This window comes from Malania oleifera, chromosome 12, assembly GCF_029873635.1.
Source record: "Malania oleifera isolate guangnan ecotype guangnan chromosome 12, ASM2987363v1, whole genome shotgun sequence".
Classification (NCBI taxonomy): Eukaryota; Viridiplantae; Streptophyta; class Magnoliopsida; order Santalales; family Ximeniaceae; genus Malania; species Malania oleifera.
This window is the reverse complement of record NC_080428.1, coordinates 65,750,436-65,772,840: the sequence shown is the minus strand read 5'-3', so window position 1 is coordinate 65,772,840 and position 22,405 is coordinate 65,750,436. Positions and strand designations below refer to the sequence as shown.

The following is a 22,405-nucleotide window of genomic DNA, read 5'->3' as shown; positions in this document are numbered from 1 at the left end:
ATTTATAAGCATACAAGACCTAAATTTAAGGTGCACTTAATATTTTAAATTTATGAAACACATCAATCAAAGATTCAATTATATAAATGTCTAACTCCAAAATACATACACTTTTCAAGATGGTATATGAATTTAATAATATTAAAATATTAAAATAAACTAACACCGATTATAAGTGAGTGAATGGAGCATGACAAATCCCATCGTTGAGTCATTTAAAAATATTGGTTTTTATTATACTACAACACTTGCATCATAAACACAAACCACGGTCCCTTGCACTCCCATTTAAAGACCAGACCCATTAGCAAAAGCTAAAATTTAATCCCCCTGCTGAAAGAAAGAAATACAAAGGTTCGCCAGATGAGTACACAAAGTTGATCCTGCGTGTATCGTAAATAATAACAATACAATGGTGAAGGGGTGGATTAACAAGAAATTTATATGTTACATGTAAACACCGTGCAATGGCAATAGGAGATCTGCCAAACAGCAGTAAAGTGAATATTATGTACATAAGAAATACAGAAACTAATCCACACCCCAGTTGCCCAGTTGAGGTTTCATGTATAAATATAATTGGGTTAATTATGAAAAAGCTTAAAATATAGGATGAAGAGGATTGCAAGCACAAGGGCTGCAATGACTGAGCCAATTATCCATTTGTTCCTGCTCATCCTCCGGGACATCGCAGTCAGTATTTTTTTACTCTTGTCAATGGCATCATCTACACCATGAAGCTGCAAAATACAGAAAAATTGGAGAGAAATCAAAACATAGCAGCTCAAGTTTGGTATTTGGCTCCTCTAGACTTCTGCAAAGGGAAGTTGTGCAGTTAATGTTGAAATCTGAGAAGCTCATGAGTTCAAGTACGGAAAAATGCTGCCAATGACATACCTTGGTATGGGAATGTAGAAGAGTTTCTCGCTGTTGGTGCAGATCTTGAAGGACTGAGATGCCCAACTCTTCCGTCTCCAGTACAGTTCTTCTGCTCTCCTTTATTCTGTCACTTGACTGATTTAATCTCTCCGTTGACATTGCCAATCTCCCTCTTTGATCCGCAGTAGCCTGTGCCATCATCCCTCAGTGACGAAAAAAGTATTATTGCATTAAAGAATTTAAATACAACATGAACATCCAGACAACATCTCATTGTAGTTGCTCACATGCGAGAAAACCACCACTACAGAAAAGATATTTTAGAACCCATCTGAGTGTTGCCAAATTAGAAAAATTCAGTACTCAATTCAAAAGGAGTGGGGGGAGACCAAAGAAAAAAATAGTGATCAATATTAGAATATAAGGATCCATATCTATTGATAGAACAAAGGCACTTTCAACCCACTGAGAGTCGTGATATGGTTAAGGTACTGATCAAGACATTTTGTGACAAGAAAAACAGAGAAAGGTTTATGATCCAGGCATACCATATGGGCATCCACCATTCCAGATTCCAACAACTCTTCACGAGCAACCTGGCTAGTGTTGGCTGATGTAATTTTTTTGAATTCCTTTTTCAACTTATTCAGGTCAGATTTATATTCCCTCAACTTAGCAAGAAGCATAGCCTTTGCATTTGGCTGCAAGCTCCTTGCCTCCAGGTCCATCTTACGAATCTGAAATAAGCAAAACAAGCATCACCCGAAAATTCAGAAATCGAAGAAGGGATACCTGTGAGCATGTCAAAAGAGAACTGACTATACAATACCAAAACATCAGCATCATCCAGTCCAGCTTTTATCTCAGAAACCTTCTGCTTCTTCTGCTCTGCAAATAATAACAACACATATGGTTCAATTTGTAAGATAATATAACAATTAAGAGAAAAATAAGTATTATACAAGTCCAACAAACCACCACCTATGCAGGAAACAATTTATACTGTTCATAAAGCGCGAATTATGTAAATCATTGTGTAGTAAAAAATATATGACAAAACACCTTAAAAGGAATTAAGTTTCTATGATTAAATTAAATTACATTTTGAGAATTTTTATTTTAAACATGTCAAAATTTCAACTTCAGAAACATTATACATCACTCTGATTTGCTTCTTAGATTAATTGAAAGAAGTCTGTTTGTTACTGAGCATTAATTAAATTTTCCTAGTTAAAATTTTATTGATTAATTAATAATCTTTGAACTTTAAAATCTAATTGTCACAATTTGTTTATTACTTTCAAGAAAAACATACATCACAAAAAATAATATCCATGCAAATAGGATAAAGTAACAGAATCATAAATTAAAATAAAGAAAAAATATATCTTCAAAAATATTAGAATATGCAAAGCCTTTGGCATCATTTAAACCATTGCAAGATATTTGTTAGACCACTTTACCTAAAAACTAAAGTTACTAGGTTGTGTCTAACAATATATCAAGCACTAAAATACCCACACTTGTGGAGCTTGATGGCACGTGGAGTGATAAAGAAACAATGAATAACAGCTATTATAGGAACATAATAATTTTTTAACAAATTTATAATAAACATGGGCAATAAGACCATAATCCAAGACCTCATGGCAACCATGGCTCTAATACCATCTTAGATTACCACTATACCTAAAACCTTAAAATATTAGGTTGTGGGTTGAAAATGTATATCAAGACTTGACAATATTAAATTTTATTTTCATGAAAAACAAACTTAACTTCAAATGAAAGATAAATATCATGAACAAAATCATTAACTTCAAAGCCCCACTAGATAAAAAGATCTAATTGTTTGAAATCAAAAGAAACCTATTAACTGATCATTAGGCAAACAAAAACAAAAAGCAGCAATAAAGAGAAATTTTTAGTTAATGAATCATAATTTACGTAAATGTAAAAAACAGATAATGTTTCAAAACTGTTGTATTATGCTCAATAATCCAATTGCATATTAGTCAAAACAAAGATATTTAGCAACCAAAGATAACAACAACAAGCCTTAAGTCCCATTAGGTGGGATTGGGTACATGAATACTTTTCTGCCAATTCACCCGATCGGGGGCCTATTAAGTCTCTCCTTACTATCACATTTTAGGTGATTTTAGGTCTACCCCTACCTCTTTTAATATCAGAAACAATAACTAACTCACTTCTCCTCATAGATGCACTGCTCGGCTTGCATTTCAAATGCCCAACCATCTAAGTCGTCCCTCCCTTATCTTGTCTTCGACCGATGCTATGCCTAGTTTATTGCAAAGACGTTCATTTCTTAATTTATCTGAAAATATTATACCATTCATCCACCTTAACATTCTCATTTCAATAACTTTTACTTTTTGTACATGTTATTTCTTAGTTGTCCAACATTATAATCCATAGAGCATGGTTGGTCTTATAACTGTCTTATAGAACTTTCTTTTTAATTTTAAGTGTGTTCAACAATCACACAGCACGTCAGAAGCACCTCTTCATTTTACCAAACTTGCTTTAACTCTACGCATTACATCCTCTTCAATTTCACCTTCCGCTTGCATAATAGATTCAAGATTTCGAAATCTACTAGTGCTATCAAATTCTTGATTATCAAGTTTAATCTTAGCAATCAAAGATAATTGAGCAAAATTTCAATGAAATTTAAACATCTTAAATAATTAATTTATAAGTAAAACACGCATAAGAAAATTATACATTGATATAACAACCAAACAATTTAATTTGCTTAAGCAGCCACTACTATGTCATGTAAATTAAACATATCTCAATATTTTGTAAATCAAAAGCACTACCTAAAGGAGAAGGCAATATGCTATCTGAAGTTTAAAAAAAAAATAAAGAAAAAAGTGAGACAAATGTCACAAGACTAACAAAATATTCATTATGCAAAACTAAGAATAAAAGATCTAGCAACGATAATGCTTACTTGCAATGAATAAAGCAAAAATGTATTTAAAAGAGAGAGAGAGAGAGAGGAGCACCTAGAATAAAGGCTAGACTCTACCAACTAAACAAAGCCCAAGAACCACAATTTTTATACTTTATATTTTGTTTTATTGCTAACTTCTCACAAAACAAAAACTCAGAAGACTGAAAAAAAAAATTCTTATTACAAAATTTTTTTTTTTAAAAAAAAGACCTCAAGAAACTACAAGTTAGGATGGAAAAGGAGGGGGGCCTCTTCTTCATTGCAACAGCTTGGGATATTCAAGTTGTCATCAATTCCTTTGGGTTGTTTAAATGACTATAAATAACCAAATAATAAAAAGATAATAATAGATAAATTCCTCATTCTTGAAAATAATATGTCAAACCAGAGAGCTAGCCCTCAAAAGAAAGTGACAATTACTACACAATCTCAGACTTGCAATCAAACTGAACCCTTCTCAAAATCACTTCATCCACCAGCTTACAACAAAGTTACACAACAATCTCAAGTTCATAAAATTGATAACAAAAGAATACCTAAAAAAACTAAACTAAACTAGACTAGGTCCATATCACAATGAGTTTTATTTGCGGCTTTGCTCATATACTATCCATGGACAAATATATGGTAACTTTATTCTTTTGTTTACCACAAAATAGATGGTATAAGGAGGAAGCCATATTGGTGGTGGCTGATCAGGGGAGGAAGGAGGTGGCTGCAGTTGCTACATTTTTTGAGTGACCTAACATCACAAAATTAAAGTTTAATAACCTCAATAAGTTTTAGTCAAAAGTTCAATGATCAAAAGTGCATTTTTACCCACTATTTAGAATGCATAATTTTGGTAGATAGATGGTAGACATGCTTTTTTTTACTTCTATGTTATCATTTTGTACAGCATATAGTGATAATTTTATCACCTTCCTGTTTCCATCAATGAAAATATTAATTGGATATCAATTTTCCTTCTTAAATATTATAATTGAATTTAATCTCACCCCCACAGTCATAAATCTACACCACCATTGATCACAGCCACCTTTTCACAAATGCATGGTAAGCTACAAGTTGGGGCTCCACCTGCTACACAACTCACTAAGATGGAGTTTACTGTTTACTCCACTTTGTCTGGCTTCTTTGGTTCTTCTAAGCTGACACACTACAACCCTCTTAATATGAAACTATTTTTTATACTTGGGTTCATAATAAATCCATTTAATAGTAAACTATCTTCATAAAACTACACATTTACTAAGTGGGCAAACACATATGGAGATTAAAAATGAGGTTCACACGTATCTTGGCCACTTTCCTACAAAAGATTGGTTGAACATCCTTATTGTTCTGTGGTCAGCCACTTGATCAATTGACCCTCCAAATCAATTTTATCAAACATATTCTTGCATCTCAATGGAGGCCACATGTATGGAAATTGGGCATGAAATCATTTGCAGCCCAACAGAGAGAGAGAGAGAGAGAGAGAGAGAGAGGTACCTGAATCAGTGAGAGTGGCCAAATGGGTGACACATTGCAGACAGGATTCTTAATAAAAGAGATCAGGGCTAAAGCAAAAGGGGCTTTTGATCCTGTTGCTTTGAATTGATTTAACTTTCTGAAATTATAAAACATAAGTAGGTTTTTAACATCATTGATACCTTCTCAACTCAATTGGGGATCTTTTCAGTCATTTTCTCCTCAAAAAGTCTCTAAATTCTCTCTCCAAAAAGAGTAGCTTATCTCACTCTATTACCCCATTTCTCCTTATCTTATTTCATCCTACCATCACTCCTTCATGCCCCTTAATCTCCACACATTCACATCATTCCATCCCCCCTTGACCAAACACATGGTACCAAAGCTCCTACGAATTGCCCAACATTCTAGTCGACCTCTCTACTTCTCTGTCCATCAATCGTGTGCAGCACTACCCCCATTTACCCTGCTAATAAATCCTAAACCCTAGAGGACCTCCTTCCCTCCACTAAAGAGGGTAAATCAATGAACACTAACATGATGGAGGACATAAAACGTATTACCTTAGAAATAGAAAGACATTTGGGATTACTAGCTCAATTCTTGGGATTTCTTGTAATCTTATTTCCATATTCTCATGATATTTTTGTTATAATATTTTATTAGGTAGTGAATGCTAAGATGATTTTGTCTATTAGGAAATTAATGTCCTAGTATCATTAGATTTCCTAATTTTGATTTCCTTGTTTCCCAAGCATATTAGTTCTTTGAATACCTAGATAAGATACTGGATTTGGGAGATGGATTTGAAAATAATTGTGCTGTACGTAGCAATGACACCATATGTTTAAATGCTGCTTAGCAAGCCTGCATGGGCACTCATCAAGGCATCCATTTCTTTCTGGTTCATGTTTAGTGGTCAGTGATGGATCACAATTTTTTTTCCTTTTGATTATTAGAGAAAGAAGAATGTGCAAGGAGAACAAGAAATCCTCCACAACAAAAGAAAGAAAAAAAAAAAAAAAAACTCAAACATCCAGACTAATATAGCGAGATGGGTTGCTATATTAGTCAACCCTCAACAAAAATGCATAATCAAACAATAGAGAAGTTCTTATCTCCAGAAACACAAAAACTTTATTTTTCCAGAAAGGGAGGGGGGGGTCTACACATCCCCCAAATTCATGCAATGGATTAGATTAAGTTTGCAATGACTTGGTCAACATGTGTTGAGATTCCCCTGTGGTGGTTTGGTTGTAATATAAGCATTTAGGTGTGTCCTTCAAACCAACAATCCAAATTTCAAGCTTTGCCTTCAAAATCTTTAAAATAATTTAAAAAGTGTCTTAATCTTCCACATGGAAAGTTTCCAAGAACATTGCACACCTTGTATTGGTTTGGATGCCATATCTATTTGATTTAGAAAGAAATGAGAAAATCAAGTGCATGCACGGTCCTTACTGCCCTCAAAGACAAATTAAAGATGCTACAGTGCGACACTTGGCATTTGGAATGCAAGAAGACAAGGAACAAGGAGTAATTAGCACCAATTGGGAGCAATTAGCTTTGGCAAGTCTTGCAACAACAATGGTTTTGTGAGGCTTCAAATGCTCAATGAGAATAAGGTAGAGCTGTCCTGAAATGCCTCAAAACAAAGCTCTCAACTAACAAGGGTAAAGTCCTGTTCAGACATACGAGACCATAAGTACAAGGTAAAGTCTTGCTCGGTCGGAGGAGACCAAAGATACAGGGTAAAGTCTCGTAAAGTCTTGCACATCCCCTACAATACATTGTTGCAATGGATTAGAATAAGTTCAAAATGACTTGGTCAAAACGTGTTGAGATTCCTTCATGGTGGGGTTTGGTTATAATATGACCAATTAGGTTTGCCCTTCAAACCAATGAACCAAATTTCAAACTTTCTCTCCAGTCTATAAAATACTTAACATAACATTGTCCCAATCTCCCAAATGGAAAGTTTCCAAGAACTTTCCACACCTTACATTGGTTTGGATTCCATATCCATTTGAATTAGAAAGAAATGAGAAAATGAAATGCCACACACATTCTATTGTGAACCACATGTGCAAGTGCAGCACTTGGCACTTGGAACCCAAGTGCACAAGGAACAAGGAGTAACAAGCACCAGTAGGGAAGTAGTTAGCTTCGGCAAGTCTTGCAGCAAAAATGGCTCATTGAGGCCTGAAAGGCTTAGAGTTGTCGCAACGTTCCCGGACACAAACTTGGGACGACTCAAAAATGAATTGATGAAGTGCATGGATTTTGAAAATGAAATTTTCGTGGAAAACATGTATGGAGTCACCACTAACCTTTTGAAGTGTGGTTAGAACACTTGATTACTACCCGGTTAAGGGTAGAATCGGTCTGCGCTACTAGAGTTGGGCTCGGGAGTTCGGTTACGCGAGGAGAAAGTATCAATGCCCCCTACGCGCTCGTTCTTACGAACGGTACCTAATTAATTGAAAATTATCCCAAAATAAATTTTACAAGTCTTCTTATATTACTCCCTTTAAATATTGTACAAAACGCAAAAGAAAAATACCATATAGGTATTCCATTAGAACCAAGGCATATCGTGCTCCGAAGAGCTCAATGTCTTTCTTTGCAATCATTGGGATATGAAAATCAAGAAAATACGGTATGAAATACACTCCCAAGGGTTTTGCAATTTGTAGGGTTTTTTATAAGTATGGGAATGATATTTCGGGAGGTTTCAAATTCATTTGGAGATGAAAAACTTGTAAAGATGAGTTTTTTAACTCAAAAATATTTTTTCCTATTTTCCTATGATTTTTCGAAATTTTTATGTGATTTTTCCAAGTATGAAAGCAAATTTGATCTCCAAAATATTATTTATGACCTTTTTTGATTTTTAATTGAAATAACAAAAAGTCAATTAAGCAAAAAGGATCGAGTCAAAACTGTTTTTTTCTGAATTTTTGTGATTTTTTAAGTGTAAAGTATCTTTAAAGTATAATTTTGTGATTTTTGTATTTTTTATTTTTGTGATTTTCAACATAAAAATTATTTTTAAGATAAAAGAAAATGAAAACTGGTTTAGGAATATTTTTGGAAATTTCCCTAATTTTTCCTTATTTTTGGAAATTTTTCTGCAATTTTTATGAATTTTATTCAATTTTTCGTGAACTTAAAATGAATTATTTAGATATTAAAAATAAAAAGAAAGGAAAACCGGTGTATCCAGTTCGGGGGGGAATAGGCCGGTCAAACTTTGACCAGTCCGGAAAGAAGACCGGCTTAAGGTCTGGGTTAGGACGATGACACGTGGCAGCATTCGGACGAGTGAAGGCATCTAACTAGAATTTGACGCATGGCCGAACCATGGCTGCTGATTTGGAGAAGCAATCGAATGGTTCTCATGCACCTGGGGGAACAACATCCATGTGTTGCTCAGCGAATGGTGCTCGGGGGGAGTGTCTGGATTGATCACATGACGTGATCCTGACTGTCCGTGAGGGGCACGAATCCAAGGGTTGGTATCGAGCAGTGCCATGCATGGCAAGGGGGCAAACTTCGTCACGTGTTGCTTGGCGTGCAAAGGGGCATGCAAGCATTGATTGCCAGGAGACAAAGTGGCCATGTGTTGCATGGCAAGTGGAGAAGACAGGCGCGTGTGTCCGGAAGGAGCTAGCAATACTTAATGCTTCTAACACAGGCGATCTGGGCCGTTGACACGCTGTGGAGATCAGATGGTGATGGTCAAGTGCGTCAGAGCTGCTGACGAGAGCGAATCGCAACCGTTGAAGGACAACTTGATCGAAGGGTGATGAGCTATATGCGCACAGATCGAAGACGTGGCTCGATCTGGGGCATTCATGAAAAATATGAATCATGCGACTTCAAGCATGACACATGACGATTTGATCGAATGGGCGTGAACGTGCCACGTCGTGAGATCCTATGGTTCGAAGGCCGCAGATACTTAAAACTCTCATTTTTCTTTCTATTTCATTTTTCCATTCTCCTCGCAAGCCTTCTCTCTCCCTCCCTCTCCCTCTCCCTCTCCCTCTCTTTCTTTCTTCTTTGAACTAGAAACCCTAAGGTTTCTGGTTCTCCACCTTCCCTTCTCAAACCCTCTTCGCGGACAAAAACCCTAAATCTCCTACCTCCGCAACCCTAACCTAAGAACCCTAATCCTTTTCCATCCCCCTCACTCTTTCTTCACTGTAACCCTCTCAACCTCTCTCTGTCTCTCTTCCTTCCTTCTGCAAACCAAAAACCCTAAACTTAGAAACCTCAACGTTTTTCATTCTTGCTTCTGCCAACATGAACCAGGGTTCAAATCAGATTCTTACTTTCAAGTTTCAGTTTCGTATCTCCTGACAGTTCTTTATCTCTCCCCTATTTAATCTTCTGTAAACGAAACAAACAAAAACCCAGGACCCTTATCTTCCTCTCAAAACCAAACCTCCTACCACTTCTTTTGACCTCCTCAAAACCTAACCACTCAGACTCACAATCCAGGACCTGAGGTAATCAGAAAACGGGAAATGCTCAAGGACACTTCAGAATGATCTAGGTGCTTGAAGAAAAGGGAGAGAAATCCTTTGGTTTTCCATATCGCTCCCAAAAGAAGATAAGTTAGTTTTTTATTTTGTATTTTTTGTTTTCAGAATTTTTTGGAAGTTTAGCATGTGTATGATTTCGAATGGGATTCGTGTGTGGGATGATTCTGAGTATGAGGTTGCTTGCAGTGTCTGGTGCCTTTGATTAGTTAGGGATAGGATTCAAATTGCAAGTTAAAGTTAGGATCTCTAGTGGTGGAGACAAGTCAACTCGTCTTCACCCAGTGAATGAGTGAGTCTGGGGCTGACTCGTGCGGGGGTTGTGTGGACTCAAGAGCACTCCGAGTGGGCTAGGTGGGTTATGGCACGTGTTAGACGAAACACGTGTGGGCCTCAGGTGTCAAAGTTAAATTGGGCTTGGCTCGGGCTAGGGTTTCAAATTGGGCCCAGCCTGGTTTGAAAATTGGAAATGGGCCTCTGTTTGATTTTTAAGACAGACCCAAGGTTTCAATTTCAAATGGGCTTTTGGATTCAATTAGTAAATGGGCTTTGTGGGGGTTTAAAAAAAAAAAAAGGAAAGGTCCAGCAAACTTTTTAAATCAAATGGGCTTCGGGTTAAAAGTTAGAAATGGGTTATTTATTTCAAAATTCAAACCGGGCCTAGGGGTTTTCAAAAAGAAGGGGGTCTGGTTTAAAATAGGACTAGGCCGAGGGCACCTTTTTTAAAACAAAGTGGGCTTGAAGGTGAGTTTTGGCTGGGGCCTTGGTTGAAAAGACCTTTAAAATGGGCTTGAGTGATATTTTTTAAAAAACAATGGGCCTCGGGTGAGCTTTTGAAACGGGAGTTTGGGGCACTTTTAAAGTGGGCTTTGGTTCGGGTAATTCAGACCCGAACTAGGACATGGGTCTAGTGACTTCAAAGGGTAAGGGTTCAGGTTTTAGGTGGTGGGTTCAATTCGGGTCAAAGATCCAGACCCTAAGTTAGGTTAGAGGGTTTAAACCCGAATTGGGATTTGGGATTCGGGTTCAAGGAAGTGGGTTTGGGTCCAAGCTCAGATTCAAAACATGAGAGAGGACCTGGGGGGGGTGGGGGTACCTGCAATTACACACAGAGTATAAAAGAGAATTTGAAACAGAAGCAAAGCTATATATGATTACCCTTCTCCTTTCTCTCCTTCTTCTTCACTTATTCCTCCTCTGGTTGTCTGCTCTGGTGTCTGGTTTGGTCTGATCTGAGGTCTAGTTCTCAAGTTAAGCACCTCTCCTCCCACGTCTCTGAACCTCAATGATTCAGAGCTTTCTCTCTGTTTCTTCCTGCTCTCAATTTAGCAGAACTTCTCTATGCTTTCTTCTCTCTCAATTCTGGCAGGGTGTTTTTGTGCTTTTTCTGTGTTCTGTTACAGTGCGGGAATACCCTATTTATAGGGAGCTGGGCTGGCCTCTTGGCGCCAAAACTTGCTCCCTCTCAACAGAATTCCCTGTGCGGGCAAGGAATAATTTTGTTAACCAATTTCCCTTCTCTGCACATGTGATTTTGTTTTTTATTTATTTTATTTTTTTGAATTTCTGTTAACTAACTATGTGCTTCCTATGCGCAGGTGAACTTGGTGATCTAGGTGGCAGGGCATTGAAGGGCATGGCATCTGTTATTTTATATTTATTTTTGTAATTTTCGTTTTGCTCTATTGTGATGTACCCCCGAGTTGCTTCACCCTGCAACTTCACTTTGTACACCTCCTTTGTATTTCCAAATGTAAACTTTGTATGTATTATTTCCCTGAACCTTCCTTTTTTCATTTTCAATGTACATTAACATTCCCCTTGCAATATGTTCATGCATTTGTGCCTTCACGTGTACACACGTGCCTCTTTTTTAATGAAATATGTGATGAATGCACTTTTTAATTTTGACTTTAGGGTTGACTAACTTTGACCCAAGAAGCCCACAGTCAATAGAACATGACCTTAATCCCGAATAAAACCCAACTCTAAAATTAACACTTAATTTAAGACCAAGAACTCATTTTGAATGACTCAAATCCCCAGACTCCAATTTAGAAATTGAAAAGCTCAATTTTCCAAAAAGATAATAGAACTTGTCTTTTTGAAATCGTGAAGAAATTTTGAAAAGCTCAAAACAATCCTAATCTCAACCTGGAATACTCAATTCTCAACCTAATCAAAATAGAAGGACTGAATCTTTGGAAAACCAAGAATTTAACTAAAAATTCAAAGAAATTATTTTCCAGATTTAAACTACGGACTCCAATTTTGATTTCAAGACTTAAACCGATACCTAGCCTAAACAAGATTGTTACGGGAGTCTCAACTAAAGGACCACTAAAGGAGACTAATTTGCAACTAAAAGGAACAAGAATCAAGAAGACTTAATCTCTCTAAAATGATTTTGAGAGACTATATTTTTGGGAAAATTTTCCAGGAACTAGACTAATCAAGAGGACTCGAATTTTTGGAAGTCATGGATACTCAGGGTCTTAATTTTAAAACTCAGGGTCATTCAGGGCTCAAAGTTAAATCTTATTTCATCGGCCTTCTTTGGGGTGGCCTAGATAAAATTGGGGTGTCTACAAGAGGAAATAAGTGTAGCCTTGTTCAGTGCCTCTAAACGAGGCTCTCAACTAATAAATATAGGGTAAAGTCTTGTTCAGTCAGAGGAGATCAATAGCCATGTAAGATGCTCTACCAAACAAGACCAGTTCACTTATTTTTTAGCCAATTACAGGATTGCCTTTATTGCTCAGTGCAGACAAAAGGCACCTAAGAAAGTATTAATGCTATTAAATTAGAGATGTTACTTACTCCTTTTCTTTTATATCCAAAGGTGGGTTGTGGGATTTGAATCCTACTACAAGGACAAGGCACCAATTAACTGGGAATGTTACGTATCTTACTGAATTTACATTTCAGAAATGATGAGATAAAATTCCAAATATCCAAAAAAAATCCATTCCTTGCCAAATTATGAATACCACCTAGGATCAGTCAATTATGATTCTCAACCAAAAGAAGACGGATGTAGGAAAGTCACCTAAATACACAAACTCACGCAGAGAGGAGCAAACAAGCAAAAAGAAAGGAAGAGATAACCAAAGCATCAACACATACAATGTCAAAAAAAAAAAACTGCATTAAAACCAAACAGATTGGGAAAGTAAAGGAGGGTCTTCTCATACCGCCATCACTAAGACCGGCCGAAGTACATTTTCTGGACAGGCCAGCTGAAAGCTCGCAGTACTGACGCTCATATCCTTCAAAAACCTCACTCATGATGCCACCAAAGTTCCGATCAACCTTGTCCAATAGAAAATCCAACAATAAATAAGTCAAAATAACATAGGGAGTTTTAAAACCGAATTTGCCTAGGTTTGGGGAGCTTGGAGTACGGAACTTGAATTTGAATTGGCGTGAATTTGAACAAATTACAAAATTTTATAACCTTTCGTTCAAATCCATACCCAAAACACAATTAATCCTAAACACAAAAATGAATTTCTTGAAATTCCCATCAATCAGTATGAGTAACTAAAACAGCAGAACCTAGCACTGCATCATACAAACTAAAATCAAATGAAATTTTTGCTTTCTAAAGAAACCACTGCAAGCACACCAACAAACCGATGCATAAAGCAAAGAATTCTACGGGAGAAACACAGACGAACAACAGCATAAACCCGCGGGGGTTGAAGCTGGTAAAAAATCAACTCAAAACAGAGCCAGAATAGAAATTCACCGGAAAATGACGAAATCAGAGGCAAGAGGCAGGAGATTGTGACGACAACTGCTTTCGCTGTCTTCCAAATCAGAGATCGGGGAAGATGATTTCACGAGGAGGGAATGTCTTGAAGGTGGAACGGTAAAATGTCAATGCGAACGCGAACCGTAAATTCGCGAACCGGAGAGAAACGATGAGAGCCCATTTCGTATATATTCTCTGTTGACTCTGCACAAGAAGACAGGCAGGCAGTACTGTAAAGTTAATAACACCTAAAACGACGTCAATAAGGCAATTTTTGGCTTTTGGGTTAACCTTAATGGGACGATTACGTATAGAAATAATGTCCAAAACGACGTCGAGGAGCCATCTCATATTGTGCTTTAATTGTTGCCATTTTTATTTTTGCGTTCAAATTGCAATGCAAGCTTGACCACTTGACGCAAAATTTTTTAAAATATATATATAATAATTTCAAAAGACTTTTGTATTTCATATAATTCATACTTTAATTGTTTAGGATGATGTTATAGTATAACTATGAATTAAAAGAGTTAGACCGTTCTAAATATTAAAAATTAAAGAGCGATTAAATTAAAGTTTAAGTTTGAATTGTGTACTTGAACTGAGTTTTTGGTTCGATAATTTATGTTCGAATAATTCATATACTCCTAATTTCATAAAGGAAGGGGAAGGCCACCATATATATTAGCCCCACATTTCATTAATTAGATTTTGATGATAACAAATAGTTTTATAGTAATTGCTTTGTGTTTAAGTTATATTTAACAAATTCAGTCATTAAATGTAACGACTCGAATTTAAAATTGTATTTAAACAATAAAAGAAAGGAGAATGGAAACCGAAACAGAAGAAGGCAGTCGATTTCGTCGATGAACACAAGGGATTCGTCGACGAAGAAATACCGAGAGGCGTTTTGAGCCGACTGAATTTCGTCGACGATGACTGAATTTCATTGACGAAATTATTGAAGGATTGGTTGACGAATGACGTGATTCGTCGACGAAATCCCCTGTTCTATAAATATGAAAAATCCGTGTTTATCTTCACAATTAAGCTAAGTTTTCCCTCTCTCTCTCTCTCTCTCCCCTTCGATTTTCCCTCTTTTTTTTGTCGATTTTGGGCTAAATTTACGCCAGATCAACAAGCCAAAGCCATCACGACGCTCCTAGGGAAGTTCTCTCCAAATCTACCGGAGCGAATCATTGGTGAAAGTAAGTTGGGAATCATCCCAGAGTTGAGGTAAGGTTTTTTAAGCCAAATTTGGTCTTGTGATAGTTATAGGAAATGATGTACGCATGAAAATACTGAAGTTTAATACTGGGGGTTTTCATTTTCAAGGTATTGGTCAGGAAATCCTACGGGAGTTAGACTAGATTGTTTTGGGGGCCTTCTTAGTAGCCAGATAAGGGGATAAACTAAACTAGTTGCTTTTGAGAAAATGTATATATATATATATATAGTATTTGATTTCTGAAAAGTAAATATGTTTATATATATATGATTTATATTTGGGAGAATACTGTTTAAATGATGATATGTTGAATATGTGAAAAACCTGTTCAGTGTGGCATGAGTATAAAATGTTGTGAAATACTGTTTGCTGGAATGGGATTATGATACAGATTTTTATAATGGGAAATCGGCGTACGGGCCGGGATTTTTATATATATGATTTGCCAGCATACGGGTCGTGCTATGATGTGGTTTGCCAACGTATGGGCAGTGCTATGATATGTTTGCCGGCGTACGGGCCGTGCTATGATGTGATTTGCCAGCATACGGGCTGTACTATGATATGTTTGCCGGGGCACGGGCCGTGCTATGCTGTGATTTGCCAGCGTACGAGCTGTGCTATGATATGTTTGCCGGCATACGGGTCGTGCTATGCTGTGACTTGCCAGTGTACGGGCTGTACTATGATTTGCCGGCGTACGAGCCAAACTTTGATAAAATGTGTAATACCGGCGTACGGGCCGAGGATTTTCATGATATACGTATATATGCAAAATGATATGATCGATGTGAAAATTAATGATATGAAATATTCATGTATCACATTTTCAGTATTTGTTATATGATATCAGAACTTAGTTGATTTGGTCTAGGCTAGCACTTGCACGGTACCGTTGCTATAAGTCCATGGTCTTCGTGATCATGATATTTGTGTTAACACCACTATATGGAGTGGTGTGAGATTGGATGGTCGATGTGGTTTTTAAGAAATATGTGTGATCACCCCTGGTGTACAGACCAGGTCAGGCAAACCCATCGGACTTACAGACTTTACGTTTGATTTGGCAGTGATCGGCCAACCATTGTCAGGTCCCGCCTTCGAACCACACAACCCAGTCATGTGGGGGTAATACATGACAAGAGTCAGCTAACCTACCAAGAATGTTTTATGTTATTATTATTCTATGAAATGAGATATGAATATGAAAATGCAGTATGTTCTGCCATGTTTTGATATATATATATATATATATATATATATATGTTTTCCCAGATTTGATAAAACAGCTACTGTAGATATTATGTATGATATGTGTATAACACGAAATACTCATGTTGCCACACACTGGTATTAGTTTATTTCCCTTACTAAGAGGTGTCTCACCCCTAAATTTTATAAACTTTTTAGGAGCCCCAGAGAGGAGAGCGAGAAAAGCCCCGCCAAGCTAAAGTTGTTGTCTGCCGTTTTTGAAGGGTAATTTTTACTAGGGGCAATTAGATTTTTGTGGGATGTGTCCCTAGATTTTGTTCTTTTGGGATGTATATACTGAAATACAGTAGTATAGTGACTCCAATATTTGCAATAATGTGATGGATGTTTTATATTTTTACAATATTGTGATTATGTGTTTCCTGCTGTTTAGGCTTCCCTGTCGTATTCTGATTTATCCCTAGTACCATGGGTCTAGGTGGAATATAATCTGCTGAACTGGGATTTGTGATATTGACGTTTTTTTTTTTTTTAAATGTGGAAATTGAGCAGGTCGTCACATTAGAATTAAAGAATTGAAAGAAATTGAAAACTATATTTCTTACATTATTTTACTTATTTTTTTCTCAATTATATTGTATTATATTTTACATATTTCTATTAATATAAAAGTCATGACACAAACATAATTAGATTAGGAGAAACAAACAAATCTGAGGGACTATTTCGGATTAATGTGCTAGGGCAGTCAACTAGTCAAGATGAGTGATTGACCAATCCAAGCAGAATCCCAGACGGTCAATTCCCCCTAGTTGCAGATCGACTGGCGTAGAAGAAAGTTGACAAGGTCAAGAAAGTAGTCAACAAGTCTTGCTTTTGGAGACTCCAATGGTCAATTTTTCTCTCTATCACCTAGTTTCCGATCAATCAACTTATGACACGAGTTGGTCAATATAAATAGAAAACTTATTCTAATAGGCAAAAAATTTAGTTGGACTCCAAAATTTATATATGTCCCCTTAAGTCCAAGGAAAATTAGAGAACATATTCATGCTAAATTTTTAAGTGCTCAAATTCTCTCTTCTATCGTTTAATTTCTTTATGCCTTAACTTCCTCATTTTGAAAGATCACATACAAAACTCTTGTGTCGTCACTTTGATTATTTTTTGAAAATTTTTTTGCATGCTCTATTTTGTAAATTAATTCTTGTGAGGAAATTTATTTTGCAATATCTTATATTTGGTGTCCTTGCCTTCGTCAAAATGAAATACATTTGATTATCTTATCTTCATATAAAACAAAGGGTGTATTAGTATTCTTGTCATTGTTAAAGTAAGGGGAATAGTGGAATCTCAAGATAGTTGACCTTAAGAAAGTCGGTGTAAGCGATGATAACTCAACAACTATTAAAAAGTTTGCATTTCTCTCTTCCCTTCTCTTTCAATTTAATTGCTTGATATTTATATATTTGCTTGAATTAGTATAAATTGTTTTAAATCGAGTAACCAAACATTTTAATTTTAATCAAACCCAATTCACCCTCATCTTGATTTGCCACTTGGGCCAATAGTAGTGTCACAAACTCAAAAAAAAAAAAAAAGTATCAATTTTGTTATTTACTCTTTCTAAAAACAACAAACACCTCTCTTGCAATTTAATAATTTTTTCTATTTTTAAAAGATAACTTTATTTAATGGGTTCATATGTGTGTTGGGAATTAACACGAAATTCCGAGAAACAAAAAAATAGGGAAACAATCCATGCCAAAGAAAAACAATCACACACACAAGACAATATTTACGTGGTTCGGCAATTTTGCCTACGTCCACATAGTTGCAGAGATTTCACTATTATCAGGAAGAAAAATACAGAGAGTGTGTTGTACAATGATTTTCTCTCTCGCTCTCAAAATGACGATTTAACCTAATCACCCAAAAAATAATCGTTTTTTATGCTGCGCACAGAGTTCCGAATGGGCTACAAAACGGGCCCAAAAATTCGACCCAAGCCTTTACTCCATGGATTAAGCTTTAGGATAGAAATCTCTCATTAAAAGCCACGCAGCATTAATTCTGGTTGGGTCATCATCATCCGGATCAAACGAAATTAGGCTCCACAAAGCCCAATAATGTGAATATACTCTAGGTTTTTTTTTCAAAAAAATAAAAAATTAGAGCTATATTTTTCTTATAATTACACACATATTTTTATTTTTATTTTGTCAAATAGCAAGTTGGGATTAAATTTTTTGCCTTATAAATATTAAACTAAGAAAAAAAAAACACTTATGAGTTGTTTAGTTGTGAAAAACATTTTCTAAAAAATATATAAGGCAATATATGAGATAATGGATTTTGGGTTTGAATTTGAATTTGTATAATTTTAAAACAAGCTTTATACATAATTTATATAAATTAAAGTATGATATATGAATTTCACACTCTCACACATGTAGCGAGAGTTATAAATCAAACAATAATAATAATAATAATGATAATAATAATAATAATAATAATAATAATAATAATAATAATAATAATAATAATGTTTTCCAACTTTTATATATAAATTTGAAAATTTGGAAAATAAAGTGAAATTTTTGAAATTATTTAAAAAACTAAAAAAAAAATAAAACTATTTCACAAGAAAATAGCATCAAATTGTTCATTACTATTCATCTTATTTCATACAAATACTATAAAAATGAAAATTAGTTATTTTTTATAATTTTTTTACAAAACTAAAATGGAAAATAAAAATAATTTTTCACAATTAAATGGGTCCTAAACTCTCTGGAGATTTGGAAAAATAATACAGACCTCCACTAGGGTTTTAAAAATCTCATAGATCTCCCTTGAGGTTTCAAATGTTCTAAAGACCTCCCTTGACGTTTAATTTTTAGACACTTATACCCTTTAAAAGGTTTGTTTTTGCCAAATATATAGAAGTTTAGTGGTTTTTGACAAATCTTAAAGAATGTATGAAACTTTTGAAACCTCAAGGGTGGTATTTGAGACTTTTGAAACATCAAGAGAGGTGAAGTTAATATTTTTTTGTCAAATCTCTAGGAGGTCAGTATCATCTACTTTATTAATGATATTGTCACTTTTATTCTCCAAATTTTGTGTTACTATTTTTTGTATTGGCTAAGATAGATTTTATTAAAGGATGATATCAAAAGAAATCACATGTAAAAAAGTCTAGAATTGTGCAAGTATCTATCGAGCGCAAGCAACTATGTCAACTAAATTATTAGTATAGTAGTCTATCTATCTTTAATAATAGTGAATGTTATGGCTAATCCTCTCTAATTATTAGTATAGTAGTCCATCTATCTTTGATAATAGTGAATGTTATAGCTCATCCTTTCGTCAATTCATTTGTCTTTTTTTTTTTTTATTATATAGGAACTCCAGCTACGAACGAACCCTTCGTCCCTAAGTGCGACACCAAACCTATGGATCAGCGTCTTCCATCCCCAGGTATCGCTGATCAAGGTAAAGTCCGGATGCGAATACGGTTTCTGTGCATCAGTTGAACGTTCGGCCAACCCGACTCTCGGGACACATCTCCATTACCATCCACGGTCCCCGCTAACTCACAAAGAACTCTTACCTTCCACGGTCCTCGCTCGCTCACAGAGTTAATTCATTTGTCTTTGATAATATGTAACAAAGTAGTTAATCCTTCTAAGGCTTTTCTATTTCTTTCTATACAATTTTTATTCTTTGAATAAAAAATGGTAAAAGGAATTAGATTCAATGTTTTCCTTCTTTCCTTACTTGAACAAGTACCTGTCTTGGCATAGATTTCACTCTCCATTGTCTTCGCAGTTGCCCACTGCTGCCTTTTGTTAAGAGTAACCGTCAAATCTTAAAGATTTATAGCCCAAGAGTAGTGTAGGAGAACATATATATATATATATATATTCAGCATCTTCCTCACACAAAACACATCCATTGACTTGAGGCAAACCTTTTTTTTTTTCTTTTTTCTAAAGGTTGTTAATCATGACTTCATGAGAATTTTCTTGAAGAGTTCTTTGCACGCACACAAAGCAACCATTATGGAGGCAATAGACTTCCAAACAGATTTCCTAGGGGAACTTGCTTCTAGTTACTACAAGAGAAATGAGTTTCGAAATAGAGAGAGCTCACTTTGATCGACATTAGTTCATTAAGGCTCCATTTGGAGCTCAAAAAGAATTACAGAAAGGAAAGAAAAATATTATAAAAAAAAAATTATATTTTTATGTTTGGTTATCGAGAAATTTGAGAAAGAAAATAAAAAAGATACCAAATCTTATGAATAAAATTTAATTTTACATGTCATTAATATTTAATTTTTCTTAATTTTTAGTCATATTAAAATAAACTTTCATTTTTTTTAGTATTTAATAAAAAATAAAAATATAAGGAAAAATAAATCTTTTTCTTATTTTCCTTTCTTTTTCTCTTTCCGAACAAAGTTTTTGATCCAAACGAACTGTAAGCGTGTTATGAAAAGGAATTTTACATAAGCTGCCAAAAAAATTTTAAAAAAAAAATTAATCTTGCAATCATGGGCATGCATTCCTCACAAATACAATGCACCATTTAATCCCATTATTCGCAAGTAGAAGATGAGTTCCAATAGGAACATATTTCTCACAAGCCAAGCTAAAAATAATAGAAAATTTTGTGCTAAGAGGAGAGGGGCCACATAACATAAGTGTCACATTAGTAAATATTTTCCCCATTCTCCTAACAAAGTTGATAAAGGTGAATTAAGTCTTTCTACCTTTCTTGATATATCTCCAAATTTTTACACCATAGGATTCTCTAACTTGATTAGAAGTCCATCCATTTTCATCAAGGTCATTTTTCAAAGAAATCATGTTTCTGCCAAGTATATCTTGTTCATTCGAAACCCATGATCATTTTAACAATAAGAGGTTTGTTGAAAGTGGAGAGGGACTTGAGACCAAACCACCATTTTATAGGTCAGTTGATGACTCCCATTTCACAAGATGGAATAAAGAATAACGAATAAAGAAGAGGAGATAAATTGTAAACCAAAAGATTTGAGAGGGCAATTTTGATAAGGGTAAGTCTTCCGGTATTCATTTCCATTCGGCTACTTTTTCTTCTTAAACCTTTTGATAATGGAATCCAAGACTCCTTTGTCTTAAAATTTAGCTCCAAGAAACATATTAAGATAGGTTAAGGGAAAGCCCCCAACTTCATGCCTGCAAGATAAGTCTCATTAATACAATTCCCTACTAGAGGAGAAATTTTATATTTTCCCAAGTTGACTTTTAACACAAAGACTACTTTAAACTTTAAAGCAAAGGAGATGCCTTAGATTAAGGATTTGCCAAGATTGCACCTAGTAAAAGACACCAATGTCAGAAGCAAAAAGGAAGTGGAAGACTACCATTTCTCTACCGTTTCTCCCCCAAAAATTCCATCACCATGACTAACAAGGGAGAGTAAGGATTACCTTCGCTCAAACCTTTTGAGAGTTGGAAATATGCAGAGGACAAATATTAATGAACACAAAAAATGACATCTGTTGGTCCATTTAGAACAATCACCCTCAAAGGCCATTCCTATAAGAATGCAGAGAAGAAAGTTTCAAGTAGGGCTTTTTCCATGTTGACTTTGCAAGTCACCCGTTTCCCTGCCCTCAGAATGGGAATCCACAATTTTATAGGCAATAAAGGCTGCATAATAATCAGTCCGGCGGCTATTATAGCATGTGGTATTTCACTTTCTTAAGTCTCGAGGTTGGATAACGAGCCCCTACTTACGAGTTAGGGCTACAAAGGTTGAGTAAAGGCAGCCCACAAATTTGCCAGCCAATAAAAATCATTTAGGAAAAAACACAAAAAAAATAAAATAAAAATGTGCGACTGTTCACGCTTGAGAAGGTTTGATTGGAACTTTATGGGCGGTTCTCACAGTATAAAACTGAGTATACATAACATAATGTAGTGTTTGAATGCATGAATGTTAAAGATTAGACTTAGAATTGAGTGAACTAGAACAAAACCAAATAATTCAAAGCTCAAAATTTATATTCCCAAATACAGCTGTAATACTTTCATTTTCATTTCAAACCATTTTCTAGAAACATGGTCTTGATAAATTGAAAGCACCAGGCAAATCATAACTCGCTCCACAGAAGAAAAGGTGGAATAAAGAAACTGAGGATTGGGACCCAAAATGGAAACAGAGGATGTTAATTCTCTTCCAAATAAATTGTTACTGGCTATGACATTAACTTCTAGCAGATGCTACGGGCTTCATAAAGCCTAAAGTGCACCTGTCTAATTACTAAA

The 22,405-nt window shown here is 35.4% G+C and overlaps 1 protein-coding gene across 2 annotated transcripts; it reads right to left on the bottom strand.

Annotated features, from left to right (window-relative positions):
- Positions 1–304: 304 nt before the first annotated feature.
- Positions 305–13,647, bottom strand: LOC131143749 (vesicle transport v-SNARE 12). Of its 2 annotated transcripts, none has more exons than XM_058092047.1 (6): positions 13,634–13,647; positions 13,077–13,194; positions 1,709–1,767; positions 1,428–1,616; positions 898–1,068; positions 305–740 (listed from the first exon to the last, which is right to left on the bottom strand). In XM_058092047.1, the coding sequence occupies exons 2-6, from the start codon at positions 13,168–13,170 to the stop codon at positions 585–587; spliced, it is 669 nt and encodes a 222-aa protein (XP_057948030.1). In that variant the 5' UTR covers positions 13,171–13,194; positions 13,634–13,647; the 3' UTR covers positions 305–584. The 2 variants fall into 2 exon arrangements, with proteins under 2 accessions (XP_057948030.1, XP_057948029.1); XM_058092046.1 differs by having other exon boundaries at positions 13,511–13,644.
- Positions 13,648–22,405: the final 8,758 nt, after the last annotated feature.